Source organism: Uloborus diversus, chromosome 3, assembly GCF_026930045.1.
Source record: "Uloborus diversus isolate 005 chromosome 3, Udiv.v.3.1, whole genome shotgun sequence".
In the NCBI taxonomy this organism is placed as follows: domain Eukaryota; kingdom Metazoa; phylum Arthropoda; class Arachnida; order Araneae; family Uloboridae; genus Uloborus; species Uloborus diversus.
The window spans coordinates 124,533,213-124,555,809 of record NC_072733.1 but is presented as its reverse complement, the minus strand read 5'-3'; the positions used below and the strand labels follow the sequence as shown (position 1 = coordinate 124,555,809).

At 32.3% G+C, this 22,597-nt stretch overlaps 1 protein-coding gene across 1 annotated transcript in view; it reads left to right on the top strand.

Annotated features, from left to right (window-relative positions):
* Positions 1-15,374, top strand: part of LOC129218364 (beta-TrCP-like) — a 103,398-nt gene extending 88,024 nt beyond the window's left edge. Inside the window, exons 8-11 of the mRNA XM_054852606.1 lie at positions 9,937-10,199; positions 14,684-14,794; positions 14,905-14,983; positions 15,214-15,374. Of these exons, the coding sequence (XP_054708581.1) occupies positions 9,937-10,199; positions 14,684-14,794; positions 14,905-14,983; positions 15,214-15,330 (570 nt within the window). The 3' untranslated portion in view covers positions 15,331-15,374. The remainder of the gene's footprint in view (positions 1-9,936; positions 10,200-14,683; positions 14,795-14,904; positions 14,984-15,213) is intronic.
* Positions 15,375-22,597: the final 7,223 nt, after the last annotated feature.

The window sequence follows — 22,597 nt, the reverse complement described above, 5'->3', positions numbered from 1 at the left end:
TAAGCTGTTCCAAGGATCCACTACCCTGCTAAAATAATAATTTTTCCTAATATCCATGTTAGCCTGAGATTTAAATAGCTTAAAACGATGACCCCTTGTCCTGTTTTCACTGCTAAACTTTAGCCCCGTAACATCTTTCGTTTTAATAAATTTAAACAGCTGAATCATGTCCCCTCGGTCTCTTCTTTGCTCAAGACTACATTTCTAGCATTCTAAGCCTGGAATTTTAGTCTAAATGAGGAAGTCCATTTATTAGCCTTGAACCCTTTCCAATACATTAATATCTTTCTTAAGATAAGGAGACTAAAACTGAACAGCATACTGCAAATGAGGTCTTACCAAACTTCTGTAATAGGGCAGAAGAACTTCTTTAGATTTGTTTGAAATAGATCTATTGATAAACCCAAGCATCTTATTGCCTTTGTTACTAGCTATACTGCATTGTGTTGACTAAACTTTAAATCCTGACTTATTAAGATGCCTAGATCAGTAACTTTTTCTGCCTGACTAATGACTGAACCTTGCAAATAATAATTTGTACACTTATTTCCATGCCCTAAATGTAGCACTTGACATTTCCCAACATTAACAGCCATACCCCATTTATCAGCCCACTCCGTAATATGATCTAGATCCTCTTGCAGCTGATTTGCTTGTTCTTCATTATCTACAATCCCCATAACTTTTACATCATCAGCAAAACAATTCATGTTCCCAGAAATATTTTTATGAATATCGTTCTTAAAAACAATGAACAAAACAGGCGCTAACACTGATCCTTGAGGAACCCCGCCTTAAACCTCAATCCATTTAGAATAATTTCCCCTTACAACTACCCTTTGTTTCCTTCCGATCAGCCAGTTTTTTACCCAAATAAAAATTTTACCTCCTATTCCAATATCAGCTAATTTGCTAAGTAGAGCAACATGTGGTACCTTATCGAAAGCTTTTTGAAAATCAATGTAAACGACATCTACAGGCTTCTTATTGTCTAAAGCCATGGTAACTTTGTCATAGAAATGTAATAAATTAGATGCACAAGATTTACCTTTCCTAAAACCGTACTGAAAACTAGTTAATAGGTTATTAGTCTCAAAAAAATTTACTATCTTAATTTTTATTAATGTTTCAAAAATGTTGCAAACCACTGAAGTTAGACTCACAGGTCTGTAATTACCCGCACTCCCTTTAGACCCTTTCTTGAAGAGCGGTGTAATATTAGCCAGCTTCCAATACTCTGGCACTGTCCCCGAGTTATAAGAAGCATTAAAAATATTTACAATTACATCTACTAATTCCTCTGCACATTCAACTAAATTTTTGGATAAATATTATCTGGTCCTGGAGCCTTAGTCTCTTTAATTTTTTTCAAATGAAGTAAAACGTCATCCCTGGAAAATACAAAGTCCTCAAGCTGAACTATAGCTTGTATCTTGCTGGTGTCAACTGTTGAGACACAGTTATCGTTAAAAACTCTCAAAAAAAAGTTATTAAGAACATTAGAAATGTCACTATCGTCCTGAATTAAAATTCCGTGCTCATCAACCAGTGACCCAATATGACTATTTCGCACTTTCCCCGAATTAGCATACACGAAAAACCTCTTAGGATTTCTGTCTATGTTATCTGCCAGTCTTTGCTCCAACTCTCTTTTCTGAATCTGTACCAAATATTTAAATTTACGCCTTGCCTTACAATATTGGAACCTATCTGCATGGTGACCAGTTTCTTTAAACCTATGAAAAGCGGCTTGTAATTTAGAGCGTCTTCAGTTTTTTTGGAGAACAACCTCGGCCAAATTTTTGTGTTGACACCCTTTTTCCTAAAGAGAACATGATCCCTCAACTGTTTTCGCTAGATTTTCCTTAAACTCTGCCCACTGAAGATTCACATCGCTTTCCACTGCAGAAAGAGGCTGGCTCATAACCACTTGTTGAAATCATATCAGAGTTGGGAGATTTTGTTCCTCAAGTGCTGGTGTTTCTTTACAAAAAGATGAAACCTGAACCAATCGATGGAGCTCCTTCCACAAGCATTGCTACTTGACATGTATCAGGATGAATGCAAACTAATTTCCATACTACGTTTTAATTTCTTTTATAATGTAAAACTAACTAAGGATCATCCAGTAGTTTTAATATCAGATGGCTACACGATACACACTCACATCCTAGATGTGATCAATCTTGTTCAAGAAAATAGCATCTTATTAGTGTATTTCTCACCCCATTCTATAGATCGGTGGTACCCAACCTATGGCCCGCAGGCCACATGTGGCCCTTCACTCTGTTCCAATGTTACAGTTCAAAAACTATTTACTGGAAACTTATAAAACAACCATTTATCTTCATTTGGTAGAAAGAATGATTGCAGCAAATTTGGAGGGCCAAATAATCAGAAATTGGTTTCTTCAGATGGAAACTTTGTATTTATTCAATAGGTATATCGTAGTAATAACAACAATTCTTGGTTTGTAATTCTCTTTCTTATCTGTGCTTTCCTATATTATCTAAGGAAAAAAATCAAGCATATTTAATTTTTTTATGCATTCTGGCCTGCAAGAATCATTTTAAAAGGCCCTCTTCAAAAAAAAAAAATTCAAGTTTTTCTTTGGGAACTGTAATAACTGTTCTGGCAGAAATAACGCACTCGAAAACAATCATATACAAAAAAGGTGTTATTTTGAAGAGCACATGACAACATATTTTTTAATAGTTCAGTGCTCAAAACCTATGTTTTCAACTTAAATGTTGAAACTCCTGCTCATTTGGATTTTATATGTTGAATACTTTGCAAACTTTCCAGTAACGTGAGTGGTCCTTCACTGAAAAAGGTTGTACAGCCCTAGAATAAGTGGTATACTTTTAATCAACTATTTTAAATGCTTCTATTGTAATACCTTTAAATAAGTAAACATAGCAAGTTTTCAACCAAAATACAAGCAATTTCTCATTGAAATATAATTAAAAAAGTTAAATAAAACTCTTAAAATTTAGTAATTTAAAAAATATTTACCATTCCTTCCGATCAGCTAAACCCTTCCATAGGGTATCCGTTCTTACCCTACGTTCTATTAACTTCTTCCATAATAATCCTTCAGATATAACTCTGTACCACTCTTTGGAAACTAGTTCGGCAGCACATAAAGATTTGGCATCCAAATAAGACAAAATACTTTCTGCTACATGATCTAAACCCTTTTCTGAAAGAAGAAATAAAGAAAAGCAAGTCATTGAACTTTTTAAAATTAAATACGTACTGAAACATACCTATGAATCAGGGCTTAATTTATATAGGAGCTTACGAGAACTGAGTTACCACACTTCTTTTTAATTTTATGCAAATTCAGCAAAATGCTTATGCAACATTTTAGCAGAATTTCAGGCTACTAATGCATAAAAATAAGTCAATGGGGATTAAAGGGCTTTTGCACTTCATTTGGTAGATATTAAGCCCAGCTATAAATACAATAATATTACTTTTCCTACATGTATGTACTTTTAGTTCAATGGTTATATTAATAATAAAGCATGAACTTTACTTCTTTCTTCTGTACCCTTTTTTAGACAAAAATACTCAGGGTTTTATTAACAGTTTATTTTACATATTTAAGGGACTTCCTTCACCTGCCACACTTCTTCAAGTATATACCCGGGCTCTAGCGAATTTTCATACAGTACAGTGCCGGAAAAAAATCTTTACATATGGGTGGCAATTAAAACCCTGACATGCTAACTTGTCATGATTTTACTTCGTATGCTCATCGAGTGATGCGAGATGACTGGCCGGTTACACTGTGCTCCAGTCGTCTCACATCATTAGGGTGAGCATGCCAAGTAAAATCAAGACAAGAAATTTGCATGCCAGGATTTTAATAGCCACCCACATATAAAGATTTTTTTTTCTGGCTCCAGTGATGTACCTACAGGGTATACTCCATATACGCCGTATACTCTCAAACATTTTTTAGAGGTATAGCTTATACCCTCAAGCTTCAAAAAATTTCATATTATGACATATTATATATATATGATCGCATACACAAATTGTGCGTAATGGATTACTGGGAGTATACCCTCAGAATAATTGATGGGAATATCAGTGGCTGGCACTGTACTATCGCGGCAGTTGCTCAACAAATAAAAATTATTAAAAGGGTACTATTTATACTATGTACCAATACATAATTTTAAGATGATTTTTAAGATCTATGAGTCTTGATTAATTACTAGCACAATCTACCCCCTTTTCTGCAAGATTGTAGAATAGGGGAACAATGATGATATAATGGATTTATAGCTATTGATAACCAAGAATCTTTAAGTTTGTGACATTCGGCAGATGTGTATGGCAACTTGAATGCTTGCAAGTTACATGGAAACAACTCATTTAGCATTATCATCATGGGTGCAAGTTTGGTGATGTGTTCAAGACGGAAAATATTTTCAGCTCCCCTCCCCCCTCGCCCGCATGCAGGCTTAAGGAAAAATTTATGTGTATTTTTCAAGACCATGTCTGTTTCTTTTAGTTTTTACTTTTTTGATGTGTCCATTCTCCGATTTTTAGAAAAAATGAATTTCTTCGAAAACGAGGTACTGTTAGACATTTCTTTCTGTAAAACATCTGCAGCTCGTGCTATCGAAATTTTAAGAACCCCCTGACACGCAAAATATTTCCAGCTCTCTTTTGAGATCTTGTTTGAAATAATGCGACCATTTTTTAAACAAATATCATGTTCTAACTATTGAAAAAAATTTCAAAATACGTTCACTTTTTGCATTTGCCCCGCCCTAGAATAGTAACCTCCCCTTTTTGAGGGGTAAGCGCTAATGGGGTGTAAGATTTATTACCCTCTCATTAGTTCCCCTCAATGACCTTCGCTGGACGTCCTTTCTTCTTTCCTCTTTTCCTAAGGCTTTCGTGAAGAATCAAGTGCTTTTGAAAGTGAATCCATGTAGATGCATGCTATTAGCTGTTAAATTAGCAACATTTGCTTTTTTTCAAATTTGTGGTTTGAAAAGAAATAGATTTGAAAGGTATATTTCTGAGTCAAATTGTTTATTTACAATATAATGAACATTGTTACAATGCTGTCGAATGCGAAAAGTTGACATTTTTCCCTTCCAGTAGAAAAATATTTTTATCTATAGATTAAATCGTATTCCAGATACTAGGTATTTTGCATCGTTTTACATGTGTTTTATGTTACTACAAATGGTACACACATAAAGTGCTTTCCACACCTCAACAAACGTTTTTGAAAATTATTTGTGTCTTTAAAAGCCAGACTCGTCAAATTTCTTTAGAAGGTAGATACACATTGAACATGTAATTCATAATATACAGTAAAATCCATCGAATTTCAGAATTGGGATTGGAAATTTATTTGGTTGAAACAAGTATTTCGTTGCATTAGTATGCGTTGTAATAGGATTTTACTGTATTTCTCTTTAGGAAACTTCCTAAGGAGGAAAACGATGCATAATTTGACCTTAAATAGAATCGTGAAACGTTTCTTATGGGGTCGCAATATTACTCCTTCTTTTTGTACGATATTATACCGTTTTTAAAACATTACGTGAGAAACAAAATAGCATAATTTTTATTTTCCAGGGCAGCAATGCGAATCGTGGTTAATTTTATTTTTATTAAAGACTATTTCCTAGCTTACATTTTGTGTCATAATTCCTGCGTTTTACACCAAGTTTTTATTTATTGCCAGAAACAATGAAAAAAAAAAGTTAAAACACTTATTTTTAATTAGCTGTTTTGGAAATAGCTTAAATATATGGATATTGTGATTAACTGCAGGTTTTGAGTGTTTTAATCAAGCAATCATGTACTTGTGTTATTCCATACTTTTCAGAGCGAATCAAGCTTGTACAAATAGTCTTTACAATTTAAAAACATGTTTTATATTTTTTGAAGTACGTTGCTTAAATATTATTTCTCCAACAGTGCTATCATTTTTGGAAAACTACTAAAATTCAGAACAATATTTATTCTTCCAGAAAAAAATAAGTTTTTTTTCTTTTCTTTTCTTTTTTGAGCAATTGCGAATGCTTATTATCCTTACTTGAACAAAGCTGATGTTGCTCTGATTTTTCAGATTGTCATGATGACAAGAATAACTCTAGCTCGTTGTTTTAATATTTACTAAGAAGTCAAATTGTCGTCGCCATGGTTACTAATCGTTTGTGTTCATTCAATGTTTAACTTAAGTAGATTTTACCTTTAAAAAGGGGGGGGGGTTGTAAAATTACATTTCAGGAAAAAAACATCAATGTGGATGAAATTAAAAAGCAAAATTTCATCCAAATACAAAATTTCTAGATTACTAATACCGACATTTTAGACTGACAAGAAAACAAAAATACAGAAGGCTTTCTGATGTCTTCAGAAAGTTTTCACAATAGAAATAGTTTTATTTTTTTTTTTTTTAATCTTTATAAGAATTTGGAAGCTGTATTTTTGGAGAATAAAAATACTTTTCAAAAACATTTATTCAGTTGCGGAAAACATTCCGTACACCAACATACTCATTAAATACATAGAAAATCATGAAAAACATATTAGCAATTTAATATGATTCGGTTAATAAAAAAAACACACCGTGGTAGAATTACTAAGCATTGTATGTATTAGTTTTAATGACGTTTTCAGCCTTATGTTGCTGACAAAGCTAACTAAGATGTGAACAATATAGAATGGGGGTTACAAGTTTTCACTGTTTTCTATTTTCATTCTCAGAAGCTAGATCAGCATTTTAATACAATGTAGAAAAAATTAATTACAGGCATAAAGGTTTTCAGGTCACATAAGCACCCCCCACCCCCCCTCCCTTCAAAAAACATCATTAAAGATCGTCTTAAATTTCGTTTTTATGGCTTTAATTTCAAAAAATTTCGGGAAGGAGTTTGTGAAAAGTCCTTCTTTGACCATAAAAAAAAAAGTCGTCTAAAAAAGTCGCAACAGGCTCTGGGCCCAGCTAGACTGGTCCTAATCAATTTACAATCCCCAGTGAAGATCAATGGCCCTCTTAAAACTATCTACTCCCTTGCTCATTACCACCTCTTCCGGTAAACTGTTCCAAGGTTCCACTACCCTGCTATAATAATAATTTTTCCTAATATCCATGTTAGCCTGAGATTTAAATAGCTTAAAACAATGACCCCTTGTCCTGTTTTCAGTGCTAAACTTCAGCCCCGTAACATCTTTCATTTTAATAAATTTAAACAACTGAATCATGTCCCCTCGGTCTCTTCTTTGCTAAAGACTGTACATTTTTAACCTTCTAAGCCTGGAATCATAGTCTAAGTGAGAAAGTCCATTTATTAGCCTTGTAGCTCGCCTTTGAACCCTTTCCAATACATTAATGTCTTTCTTAAGATAAGGAGACCAAAACTGAACAGCATACTCCAAATGAGGTCTTACCAAACTTCTATATAAGGGCAGAAGAACCTCTTTAGATTTGTTTGAAATAGATCTATTGATAAACCCAAGCATCTTATTGGCCTTGTTACTAGCAATGCTGCACTGTTGGCTAAACTTTAAATCCTGACTTATTAAGACCCCCAGATCAGTAACATTGTCTGCCTGACTAATGACTGAACCTTGCAAATAATAACTTGTACACTTATTTCCATGCCCTAAATGTAGCACTTAACATTTCCCAACATTAACAGCCATACCCCATTTATCAGCCCACTCCGTAATATGATCTAGATCCTCTTGCAGCTGTTTTGCTTGTTCTGCATTGTCTACAGTCCCCATAACTTTAACATCATCAGCAAAACAATTCATGTTCCCAGAAATATTTTTGTGAATATCGTTCATAAAAACAATGAACAAAACAGGCCCTAAAACTGATCCTTGAGGAACCTCGCTTAAAACCTCACTCCAATTAGAGTAATTTCCCCTTACAACTACCCTTTGTTTCCTTCCGGTCAGCCAGTTTTTTACCCAAATGAAAGTTTCCCCTCCTATTCCTATATCAGCTAATTTGCTAAGTAGAGCAACATGCGGTACCTTATCGAAAGCTTTTTGAAAATCAATGTAAACAACATCTACAGGCTTCCTATTGTCCAAAGCCATGGTAACTTTGTCATAGAAATGTAATAAATTAGTTGCACAAGATTTGCCTTTCCTGAAACCGTACTGAAAACTAGTCAATAGATTATTAGTCTCTAGAAAATTTACTATCTTAATTTTTATCAATGTTTCAAAAATTTTGCAAACCACCGAAGTTAGACTCACAGGTCTATAATTTCCCGCACTCCCTTTAGACCCTTTCTTGAAGAGCGGTGTAATGTTAGCCAGCTTCCAGTCCTCTGGCACTGTCCCCGAATTATAAGAAGCATTGAAAATGTTTGCGATTACATCTGCTAATTCCTCTGCACATTCAACTAAAATTTTCGGATAAATATTATCTGGCCCCGGAGCCTTAGTCTCTTTAATTTTTTTCAAATGAAGTAAAACGTCATCCCTAGAAAATACAAAGTCCTCAAGCTGTACTATAGCTTGTGTCTTGTTGGTGTCAACTGTTGAGATACAATTATCGTTAAAAACACTCGAAAAAAGTTATTAAGAACATTAGCAATATCACTATCGTCCTGAATTAAAATTCCGTGCTCATCAACCAGTGGCCCAATATGACCATTTCGAACTTTCCCCGAATTAGCGTATGCAAAAAACCTCTTGGGATTCCTGTTTATGTTATCTGCCAGTCTTTGCTCCAACTCTCTTTTCTGAATCCGCACCAAATACTTAAATTTACGCCTTGCCTTGCAATATTGGAGCCTATCTGCACAGTGACCAGTTTCTCTAAACCTACGAAAAGCAGCTTGCTTGTAATTTAGAGCGTCTTTAGTTTCCCTGGAGAACCACATTGGCCAAATTTTAGTGTTGACACCCTTTCTCCTAAAAGGAACATAATCCCCAACTGTTTCCACTAGCTTTTCCTTAAACTCTGCCCACTGAAGATTCACATCGCTATTGTCCAATCTGGAAGAAAAAACTGCTTTCAAACTCTGCCTAAGTGCCACAAAATCAGTAAGTAGTTAACATTAAAACAGTTAACATTAAAAATAAAAACAGTTAACATTAAATACTCACAACTTTCCAAAAATAAAATTGTTCCTCTTACAAATAGTGTTTAAACTAAAAACACCTGGTTTTTTAAAAAAAATAATCTTTTTTGTTTAAAAAAAAATAATAATTATCGGGTTTTTTATTAACCCTGATTTTATATGAGGAGAGGTTGCAGCACTGAATGCAAGCAGGCAGCCAAAATTAGCATAAAATGCAATGCTGTAGAAAATGGGCTTACTCATGCTGCAGTTTGTAAACATCAATAATTCTACAGAAATCCAGGTAGCCGAAGTTCAAAACATGGGTAGAAGAAATCACGTCCATGATTAAATATCAGAGGGCTGTTGGTATATGATAGTGTTCTCCATAGGTTGTGAAACCGTTACCGAAATGATCAAAATGCTAGTACAAGATGGGTGTCTGGATGCAGAAAAGTTAAAACAATGGCAGATGTTTGCTGTCTGTCCCAATGTGCCAGATGCGGGAGAACACTATTGGCTGACAAAAGAATTCTTTGTAACGTTTTCATCAACATTTGACATTTATCATAAACTGCAACTTACAAATTTTTTACAGTGCTAAAAAAATTAGCAGTTTGAAATTCTTCATTGTGTTTTTGACACTCAAAAGAAAACTCATTCCTTTAATTATGGAGAAAAAGGGACCTAATGCTTTTATACTATGACTGTTATTTTGTGTTTTCTCCTTAATGTTTGATGAATAATTTATTTTAAGCTATTCTTGCCATCTTACAGATCAGTTATATATTCTTTAAAATACATTTTTCTTCGAGTTTTGTAATATTTACTTGCTCAAAGAAAGTTACTTTGTGTTTTGCATTTTTAGGATCGATCAATAGCAGTGTGGGACATGAATACAGCACAAGAAATTAACTTAAGACGAGTGCTTGTTGGTCACAGAGCTGCAGTTAATGTAGTTGATTTTGATGAAAAATATATAGTGTCAGCATCTGGAGATCGTACTATAAAAGTTTGGAATACCACATCTTGTGAATTCGTTCGAACTCTAAATGGTCATAAACGAGGAATAGCTTGCCTTCAATACAGAGATCGTTTAGTTGTGAGTGGTAGTTCAGACAACACAATTAGGTATGAAAAATGCTTTTGTTAATTTTTTTTAAATTCAGGAATTGAGTTCTGTTTGTTCAAAATATTGCTTAACACTTTTGCTACTATGAACATTACACTGTGGCACAGCAAAATCAGCTAGTGAGTTTAAAGAGACATATGTTCCCAAAAGACATTAGAAATTACTAACTTTATTATCAGAAATTGCCTGTAGTACTGAAATTTAAGATGAATCAACTATTGAACTTTAGCTTCAACACTTTAATTTGTTTTAAGGCAATAAATAAAAAATATCTGCAGCTCATGATCGAAACTTTTAGTATCTTGGCAAAAATGTTACTATTTTAATACTGACAGAAATTATTGAAAAGGTTGTGAATTTAAAAACTCCCAAATGTACCATACCCTGCAACCGGGTTAAAATTGCCAGTTGTTATTCGTAATTTGCACCTGAATTTTTTTATATTTTTTTAATTGCCCATGATTTTACATTCAGTTGTCATTTTTTCTCCTAGCTTTTTACAAAAATAATAAATTGACAACTATAATTGTAATGGTTAAACTAATTATCCTGTGTTTGATTTTTCTGAGCACCAATGAAATTTCTGGGTATCAAATCCTATCCAATCCATCATCTAGGCATGTGATTAATGGAAAAAGCATCTATACACATGTTTACGTCTAAATAACATAATCAATGTACTAAAGGTTTTTAATAGAAGGGGTAGGTTTTTAATTATCCATAATTTTATCAGTAAAGCTGTGATGTTTTGAGATACTTGGTAGTGAATTCATAACTATTATAAAATTAAGTAATTGGATGCTCTGCTTAAGCTGCATGAATTAATTCTTAATTATGTCTAAATAGAGCATTTCAGCTATTAAAACGAAAAAGCTAGATGGCCATGACATCTAGTTTTGATGTCCTAATTTTTTTGAACCCTGCCCTACAATAACTTAGTCTCTAATTAAAAATATTTTAGTTTTATAGCATTGAAAGTTTCTGGATTTTGCCTTAGGAAATACTGGTTTCATATAATTGCAAAATAGCTTAAAATGCTTGTAATAAGTGTACGAACCAGTACACTGCCATTCCAATCATTGTTGTAACCACAAAGCTCCCAAAGAGGTTTTTTCTCCCGCTACAATAGCACTATTGGTACAGATTTTCTTTTACAATTAAAAGTGCAAAAATCTTCTTATTAATATATATTAGAAATATATACTAGCAGCACAATGGAATTTCTTAACTATAGAAAAACGGAAGTGGTCGTTATGACCGCAAAAGTTTTTCAAATGGTCATATTTGCTGCGTTTAGTTTTCAAACTCTTTCCGTCATTGACTTTTCCTAACAATTTATTGATATCTTACAAAAGTAAATTTTATTTCTTTAGCCTTATTATTATTGTCCCTATAAATGTTTATACCTAGAAAGACTGACTGGGGTCATTTTGACTGCTCAACAAACCTTTATTTATGCATTTGTTTTGTTCGCTTTTCTGTTATCAAATATGCACACTATGAATTTTTATTAATTGTCAGGGTGAATAACATTCTTTTGTAGTTCGTGAGTTTGAGCAGCACTTGCTAGTCGGGAGGATTCTTTGAACGTTTAGAGAAATGTGAAATAAAAGTTGTTCACATGTTTTTTTTTTCTGCTATTAGAACAGGAGGCGAAGTTGAGTGAGGTGAAATTGAAAAGCACACATAAAATTTTGAGTCTGAAAAAGGGTATATTTAAAACAGGAAGATTCCCATAAACTTGTGCTGAAATTCTTTTGTACTCCAAAACATATGCTTTGCTTGAAACACCGGCACTTATTGATCTTGAAGTGCTCAATCACATAATTATCTTCATGATGTCGTGAAGGATGGTTAAGCAAAATTGATCAGATAATGAATTCTTACAACTGTCTGACTTATCAGCAGAAGAGTACATTCCAAGCAATGAAAATAGTTTGCTTTCATCAGATGATAGCGAATATTTTTCAGAACCTAGAGTTGTACATGAAGATTCTTCTTCAGAGTCAGAATCAGAGGAAACATTGCCAATAAACTGATGTGTAAGAAAAGAAAATTGAAAAAAGTTAGATGTCGGGAAAAAAAAAGTTGAGAAACATTTAAATACAGAACTCTCATACTCCCAAAATCTTGCTGTCCATTCACACAGTATATGCCGCAAAACACGGACAAATTTGGAATCCAGTTTTGGCTTGCTGCTGATGTTCAGTAAAACTACTTATTCATTTTTTTTTTCGATATTTAGGCAACATGGAAACTAGACCCAGTGATGAAACCATAGGGGAACATAAAGTTGGTAGTTTAGTGGAGCCATTTCGTACCACTGGAAAGAACCTTAAAACTGATAATTTCTTCACATCATTTAAATAAACCAAAAACTAAAGAGATGAAGGTCTTAGTCTCGTTGGCCCTGTAAAACATGCAAAAAAAGGAATTCCAGATTTTTTTTACAAGCACAAAAAATCTAAAATCTCAATTGTATTCAAGCATGATAACATTACTTTGGCGTCATTTCAAGGGAAGAAAGACAAAAATGTGTTATTGTGAAGTACTTTGCACCATACCCTCGAATTTCAAGACAACGAAAAGAAGAAACCCAAAGTTGTTAGTTTCTACAACTCCACAAATACAGTAGAGAACCAATTATCCAGGAAGTTCGGGACCATAGCTATCCCGGATATCTGAATTTCCCGGTTTTCTGGAACACTTAAAGAGCTTTTGACCAATTGTTTATAAAACTTAAATTACTAAAATAAATAGTAATACTTATTAAAATAAGAAGAAAACAGTTCGGAAATGCTTATCAATATCGAAACATTAAAAATTACTAGTGAGAGAATAATTTTAACACCAAAAACCTTAAGTTATTTAATAAGACCCAAGACCCTCACATTCATTTTGAAAAGGAAAGAAAAACACCAATTTTCGATGTTTTAAAATGAAAGGGAATGAAGAGAAGGGCAAGAAATAAGTTTTTGTACGTAAATGTGCGATTCTTCTACTATAGTGTGTGAGAAAATTTGTTTTCATGAACACGTTTTGTTTTTTCACTTTTTTGTAAAGGTTTGGCGTTAGCGATTATTGATAACTATTGCTTTTGCATTAAGTTAATACCCGTTGAAATTTAATTTATGAGTTCCTGCAGCATTATTACAGTCTTGCGTTAAACGATTTCTAGATTCCACCATCAACTATCCGGAAAATTCGAGAATTGCGGCGTTTCACGCGCTTTTGCGACGTCACTTCCTCTGTAAACGGTTTTAATTAAAGGACATTCAATAAAATATTTCATTATAATGTGACAATATTCATTTCTTTAGTTTTCAGTTGGAATAAAATAAAAAAATTTCCGACTTACGTGTGTACTTTTTAGTTCAAGAAAATATTCCGGACATTTTTCCCCTGCGTTAAAGACAACCCTTTGAAGTTCATTTTTGTACACATTTTCCCTAGTTACAGATGAGTGATATGGTATTTATTAAGAAATCGCTCATTTTCTTTTAGGTATTTCAAAAAAAAAAAATGCTTTGTTTTTCAAAAATTGCCTAAAATGCGAAGTTTTAAAAAATGGCAGGAAAATCGGCAAAAGGTTGCCGGTTTTCTGGTTTTCCGGTTTTTTGGTTCCCGGATAAAAGGCTCTGCACTGTATGATGTAGCCCTGCTCGACCCGATGGCCAACTAAATCTGCTAGCTGGTACAAAGATTGAACGCCGAGAATATGTTTTTAATTTAGCGGACACAAGCTTCTTGAAAAATATATTTCTTCCCTGCCACCTCCACTAATTAATTTTGCTACAAATGAAAAAGTCCCACCTCAGGAGAAAAAATGAAAACAGTCTCAAATGAAACAATGCAGTAATAAAACTATGAATGTTTGTTCTGATTGCAAAAAGACTGTTTGTGACTCATATACAAGCAAAGTGATAAAGATGAGTATTATAAATATTGTAAAATATAGTAATGTTAAATTATATTGTGAAACAATCACATGCATTTAGGAAAACAGTCACAAGTATGGTTGAAAATACTTGTTAGGTATTACATTCTTGGAAAATGTCCTCTATTTCATACAATTTTTATTCTTTCCCATTATGTCCTGCATTTGTGTACTTCACTTGATTGAACTTAAAATTATAAAAAAAGCTGCCTGAAACTGATTTACAGATTATATTATGATTGACTTAGTAAATTAATTTGCGGCACATTAAAACAAATATTATAATGATCAAAAAAAGTAATTTTCAGGCTTTTAAGTACAACAGCCAAAATGACCGCTGCTAGTCTTTTTAGGTATGCAGAAAGCATAGTCTTTCTAGTGCTTAGTTCCTACCGTAAAATAGCTCAAATTGTTCTAATAAATTTAAAAATTCAGTTTTAAATTTACTTATATTTATATAAATAATGTTTTTTATTAAAATACTTTGCATTCAACTACATAATAGCTTACTTTAATGGTCTCATGAAAAAAAAAAACTTTCAACAGGTTGTGGGACATTGAATGTGGAGCTTGTTTACGAACACTGGAAGGTCATGAAGAACTAGTAAGATGCATTCGCTTTGATAATAAAAGAATTGTTAGTGGTGCTTATGATGGGTAAGGCATTTTATATTTTTAGTTTTTAATAACATACATATTGTCGTGTACATTAGTTATGCTTTGATTCAATATTTCTTTTTTAAAATTGATATATTTATAATTTTCAGCAAAATTAAAGTTTGGGATCTTGCTGCTGCTTTAGACCCAAGAGCACCAGCAGGGACATTGTGTTTACGCACTTTGGTGGTAAGCTTTTTTCATTATAATAAAACTTGAATGACTCTTTAAAAGAAACATTACATATGTGCATTGTTTAAATACTCATTTTAGCTTTTTTTTTAAATAAAAGTATGATTAGTGTGTATCTAAGGAAATGTTAGAAGGCTCTCCTGTTATTTTTCCTTTCCTATTTTTTGTGCATTTAACATCTTTGCCTGTTTTTTATCTTGTAATTTTATGCATTTCTTATATTTCAGGAGCATTCAGGACGAGTGTTCAGACTTCAGTTTGATGAATTTCAGATAGTGAGCAGTTCACATGATGATACAATTCTAATATTTGATTTTTTAAACTACAGTGCCTCAGAAACATAATGCTTTCATTCATCTGCCATATGAATAACTCACTGCCTGATTAGGTGCATTTCAAAAAATGGGGTATGTTTACAATTTAATTATTTTTCTCCTGAGCAACTTTTTAATAGAATCTCTATGAAGATAGTATTTTCATGTACAAAGTTCTTATGGAAATATGTACCCTTGATTTTCTTGATGGAAAAATTGAGAATAGACACTCAAAATCACTGTCAAAAAATGACAAAGTGTGGCTGCTTGCCCTTATGGATATCTTTCTTTAATGAAGCATATGTTGCATCGCTTGTGAGAGTTTGTGCCATGCTACTATTTCAAGTTTCGTAGGACTTCATTGAATTGAGAAATTTGGACCTATGCCAAGTTTTACTTAATTAGACTTCCATCATCAGGCAGTGTGGTTTAAAACCTTATAAAGGTTTCGATTGGAACAGTGTTCAGGGTTCATATAAGTTATCAGCGCTTATATTATTCATAACATATGTGATTTTTTTCATCTTATGACTGTCCATTTTCATCTTCAAGTCAACAATGTAAATAAGTTTGCTGAATAGAAGCGAGCTACCTGGTATTCCTATATGAGTGTTTGATAAAATGTTTTCTTATAACATTCCAATGAATTGTCCCAAAGTTCCATTTTTATGTTCCTTAATTTTGAAGTACAGTCGGATCCCAGCTTAAGCGAGGGATGCATTCCAAGACTCCTCACGTAAGTCGAAATTTTGCGTTGTGGAAAAGTGTTGTGTATATGATTTTTATTCACATACCGAATCATTTTAGGCATTTTTAACCACCATTTAAACTGTTTTAGACCATTTCTTAACTATATATTAACTTTTCTTACATAAATAGCTAAATTTTTATCTTATTTTTAAAAAAAAAAACTGCATTATTCAACAAAAAATACTGCTATGATGCGCAAAATCAATGCTCAATGTGGGAGAAAGGCATAAAAATAAAACAGTACGGTATATCGTAATAATAAAGCACTGCATTGTAAGAGTACTATGCAGTAGATACCATAAGTTACATTTATAACTTACAAATTGAAGTTATTAATTTATGCTGCGCAATCTGATCGTCATTTGAATATATTTTTTAAATACAGTAGCTTCGCATTTACTTTTATAACATTTACATCTATGGTAACACCCCTCTTTCAGGGTTTCTAATATCTACAATACAAGAGCAGGTTCCAGTTTCATACTGTTTGCATTTTGCTTAAACACTACTCTGCGAGCTTCATATTAAAACTAAGATCTGGACTTATATGGATTGCCTTCTCTGACTTGAAATTGCACGTATGAAAGATTTACTGATACCTAATGGGGTGCTACCTTCAACCCACTTTCTAGTTTATGCGTATCAAGAATCTTTACCTTTTTTTAAATTGTCGCAAACCTTTGCTTTTTGTTTCCATCTTCAAATTTTAGATGAAACAACGTGCCTAGGTGCCACAATATTTCATCAGCTTTCATATTTAGAATAAGTAAATGAAAAATGAGGAGGGGCGATAAATACACACTAACAATGCTATGTTTATAATGCAGTGTGGGAACTTGCACGTTCAGTGATGCTAAAAGGATGAAAGTGCATTCAGAAAGTCAATATTTAGTAGTCAATAACAAAGTGGAAACGTAGCAAACGTAGCATCACAATTCGTTTCAAAATATTTTTCTATTGAGAGCAAGAAATTTGCTTTAGCTCTAAAATTCCTCACTCCTGAAAAACTCACATTATAGCCATTTCGCGTAAGTTGAATCACATTGTAGCGGGAGTCGACTGTACTATGAAATTGGACCAAAACTTCAAGAATAAAAGAAATAACTGTTTCACTGTTAGGAACAGTTGCCTGTTTTGGTGCTCTTACAAACTATTGAATATAAATTATGTTTATTAAAAAGTGTTACCTTTTTTTATAATGATGCTTGAAACCTATTTGAAATGCTGAAAACAGTCAAAATGCTTTAATGTTCTCCTATCAATAAGTTAATATTTGTTACTCTTTATTAGATTTCCAAATAATAAATTTTTTAGAAAAGTAAACACATATACGAAATAAGAAATAAATGAATTTCTTTGTGCTGAAATGAAAAAGGTAATTATGTACTATATAAAATGCACAAATTTCCGGAAAACTGCAGATGCATATTTTGGGGAGCCTTTTCATCCATTAGCCTACATCTTTTTCATTAAAGGGACTATTCCTTCTAAGCTCAAAACATGTGACTGCAATCTTTTGCAAACCTATGCATTTCAAATGTGGCTTAAATTTTATGCAGAGAAAATCCCTGACTATTCATTGATTCATTTTAAAATATTAAATTGCAATATTAATATATTAAAGTGCACATGAATTTCTCTATTTTTATAAATTTGAGACTTGTTTTTAAAATTATTGTTATCCATCATATGATCCATGATGATTATAATTGTACCTTAATGCAAATTCATGTGTTCTAGTAACATTTTTTTTTGTGAAACAAGTTAAACTAATATACAGGGGAAAAGATCCATTTAAAAACTCTGCAGCAGTAAAAAGTAATTTTTTCATAATACAATGCAGGGTCCTGTGTTATGCATTTGCAATCGTGCCAAATGTGATAAATTCATGAATTGAGTGAAAGAAACTCTGAGATGGCAAAAGAGGAGAATTGAAAATTCACACACATTTCCCCACCAGAAAAGGGAAACGAGGAATTATTTTTAAGTGTTTATTAGACAAAAGTTTAGACTGCATATTTAAAGTACAAGCACTTGCATTGCATATTTTATAAAAGTATTACTTTGTTTACTGATTAAAGTTGAAAATAATTCAAAAATTCACAATTAAAATTCATTAAAAATAAGTCTTTGGCTAATTTTTAGTTTTTGATGAAGACTTTCAAAATTTGGCTAATTTGTTGGCTAGCAATTAGAAATCCTTAGCTCAAACCCTGATAATGCATAATCTCAGTTTTCTGTGTCATTATTTTGTCCATCTGTAGTTATGTGATCCTGATTAGTCAGTTTTTGCTTTAATCGTAATGTGGATTACGTCATTTTATACATTCTACATGTATTTGAATTTGATTTAAACAAATTAGTTACAATATTAACCATATTGTCCATTTTATAAGTTTTCATTTTTCGCGAATGAGATTCTGGTCTCTTGATTCTGGTCTTAAATCTTCCTTTTTAAGTATGATCTATTGACACATCTTATAAAATAGAACTTTTTTTTTTTTTTTTTTCATTTTCTTGTTTTTGTTCTCTTCTAGTTACATGGAAATATTTTTGCAATGAAATATTTTACAATATATATATATATATATTTCAGGATATTTGAAGCCTTGTCCAAACATAGAAATTGATCTTTTAAAGAAAAGTAGCTAACTTTTTGTAGTGCAATATTACTTTCCTAGTTTAATATTGTATAAAGTAATTTAATATTCAGCAATATCTGTAAGTTTAAAATCTTTATAAAGTTGATGAATATGCTCTTTCATTAGCATTTCAAGAGCATCCGCTTGCAAATATAAAAATTGTTTGGGGAAGTTTTGTCAATGTCAGTGTTCTTGTTTTTAAGATTCATTCATATGTATGCACAATTTCATTCTATTTTGCAAGCTTTATTTAAATGAATATTTATGTAAATAATTTTACATAACTCCATTTTTTTGCACAGAACATAAAGCTCTGATTTTGATCTCTTAGCCACATATATTACTCATTATTGTAAATTTGTGCCTTAAATGTTTAGCACATCATGGTGTATTTAATGGATACATAAGTAATAATTAGCAATTTGCTATATTTTCTGTTAAAAAAATGAAAGACCGATTATAAATTTAAAACAAAATAATTCAAGATTTCTGGGATGTTCTGAATGAGAACAATAAAAGAAAGCAAAGATTGTTTCCTTAAAACTAATACCAGCTTTCCATAAGTACATTTTTTGTATCCATTATGTAAAACATCATTTTTGATTTTGCGATTGGAATATGTAAATGTTTTTCGATTAAGGAAATTTGAAAAGGTCTTCTGAAATGTATATTTCATGCAAATATTTTTAGATTCAATTAGCCATCATGACAAATTTTTTAACAGCTTATGCTAAGTCCATTTATTATAAGGTAGATATAGATTTCATACTTCAAAGTGCATGTGCGCACTTAATAGTGTAAATATCTTTGTGTTTTAAGCATGATTTTACTTGTGCCCTAATGCATATTTCTTAGTTACTGTGATGTAGTATTAAGTAAATTTACCTTTAATTTAGGAACAATCCCTTTGCTTAAGAGCACCTCCATACCGTAATCTGTGTATATTAAAAATTCATAATTTCGTTAATTAAACATATTTCCTCTTAATAAATATCACTTTATTTATCTGATACTTGGATTCAAAATGCTATTGTTTCAAATTTGTTTTTGTATGAAAATCCATTTTGCCATTCTGGAAAGACGACTGTCATCTTATGGGCATTCACTTATTTTGTAATGAGTTGACATTGACTTTCTATTGCACAGGTTCTTAGGATCTTTAGTTAAAATCAAGGATTTTCCCACTGTTCAAGTTGAAGGTATATCAGACTGTTGCTAATATATTTATAATTCCAATGCATAGCACTCAAAAATGTATACTTGTAAACTGAAACTATCCTTATTTTTCAGTTTTTGCAAATAATGTTTTTCCTTTATCAATTCTGTGCTACTTACCTTATTCTATTAAATCTGAATTCTTATTTATTTAATGGGTTTTTGGGCGATTCTCAATCAAATTTCCTGTGTGTAAGGCTAAGTTTTTTATTTTTCCAGCTTACCAAATCCTTCAAAAAATAATGCTGTTGGGGAATAATACACGTTTTAATATACTATCAAAGCATAACAGTTAATCCCATAACATAATTTTGCTCTATTTCTAATACTTTAAAGATTATAAGTTGTACACTAATTAAATCAATTAACAAGCTTAGAAGTAAACAGTAAAAAAAAATTACTACCTGTATTTTTCTATTAATAATTTAGAATGTCAATTTTGTAAATTGATTTTAGCATTGATTTATCATGGATCTGTAAAGGAATGTGTAACGATGCAACCAATAAGCGAAACCCATTATTTAATAAGAACAAATTTTTTTTTAAATGATTTGATTCTTAACTGTATAGAAACTTTATTATGTGAAATATAATGGAGTTTCGTGCTTTTATCAGCTCAAAAAATCTTCACTTGGTGACATTACATTATAACGAAACTTATGCCACCAAGTATGGTTTGTAACAAAAACATAACTTTTAACTTGTAAAATAAGTCATCTCAAATTCATTCAAATCTGAAAAGTAGCTTATTTATTTCATAATGAATTTATTTTGAATGGCAGCGCTTAATTGAAGTAAAAAGATATCTTAATATAGTTGACATGAATTTTTGTAGAAATGACAAGTCATAAATGCATACATGTATAACGTGAAACCTGTGATATTTCATTTCAGTTGCACATTTCGGTGTCATTATTTATTTATGTTCTCATACATAACTTTGTAATATGTTGCTAGTATTCATTCAAAAATGTCTTTTCACCAATTTGTAAAACTTCATGTTTAATGGCATTTACTCTCTGTTTTTTGAATGAAATGTCTTGTGCATTTTAGGTTTTTGTTTTATAATTTTGATTCATTAAAGAACTCGTTTGTTACAGATAAATTGCAATACAAATATCAGTTTTCCTTCTGGCTTTAATGTGATAGATAACATAAAGGTTACGTGACTACATACCAATTTCGACTACGTATTTTTGAAGTATGCACTCTCATTATGCATACATGCCAAACGTGTAAGACTCCATCCCACTTCCCAGAAATGTTTAAGTGCTACGAAATGCAAATATTCTTGATTTTTTAGTGTCAAATTAATATTTTTATATGTATTCCATTCAACCAGGTGTGATTAACCCCATAATTAAATACAAATACAAATACAAATGTGACGACCAGCAACAGGCTCTGGGCCCAGCTAGGCTGGTCCTAGTCAATTAATTAGTCCCCAATGAAGATCAATGGCCCTCTTAAAGCTATCCACTCCCTTGCTCATTACCGCCTCTTCCGGTAAGCTATTCCAAGTGCCCACGACCCTGCTAAAGTAGTAGTTTTTCCTGATTTCCAAGTTAGCCTGAGGTTTAAATAGCTTAAAACAATGACCCCTCGTCCTGCTTTTCCAGCAAAAATTTAATCCATTTACATCTTTCATTTTGATAAATTTAAATAACTGAATCATGTCCCCTCTGACTCTCCTTTGCTCCAGGCTATACATGTTAAGCCTATTAAGTCTGGTATCATAATCTAAATCTGAGAGTCCCCTTACTAATTTAGTTAGCCTTCTTTGAACCCTTTCCAATACAAAAATATCTTTCTTCAGATAAGGCGACCAAAACTGAACAGCATACTCCAAATGAGGTCTTACTAAACTCCTATATAAAGGCAGAAGAACTTTCTTAGATTTGTTTGAAATAGATCTATTGATGAACCCAAGCATTTTGTTGGCTTTGTTACTAGCAATACTGCACTGTTGACTAAACTTGAAGTCCTGATTTATAAAGACACCCAGATCCATAACATTTTCTGCCTGATTTATGACTGAACCCTGTAAACGATATCTCATATGCTTATTTCCATGACCTAAGTGTAGCACTTGACATTTCCCTACATTAACTGCCATACCCCATTTATCTGCCCACTTAGTAATATGATCTAAATCCTCTTGCAGCTGTTTTACTTGTTCTTCATTTTCAACAATCCCCATAACTTTTACATCGTCAGCAAAACAATTCATGCTTCCAGAAATATTTTCATTGATGTCATTCATAAATATAATAAACAAAAGAGGCCCTAAAACTGATCCCTGAGGAACCCCACTTAAAACATCGCTCCAATTAGAATGATTTCCTCTCACAACTACTCCTTGCTTCCTACCAGTAAGCCAATTTCTAACCCAAAGTAAAGTTTTTCCTCCTATTCCAATGTCAGCTAACTTGCTGAGAAGAGCAACATGCGGTACCTTGTCAAAAGCTTTTTGAAAATCAATATAAACAACATCCACACATTTTTTGTTATCTAAAGCTGAGGTAACCTTGTCGTAGAAATGCAATAAATTAGTAGTACAGGATTTACCTTTCCTGAAACCATACTGCAAACTAGTCAACAGACTATTAGTCTCTAAGAACATCATGATCTTAATTTTGATCAAAGTTTCGAAAATCTTACAAATCACCGAAGTCAAACTTACAGGTCTA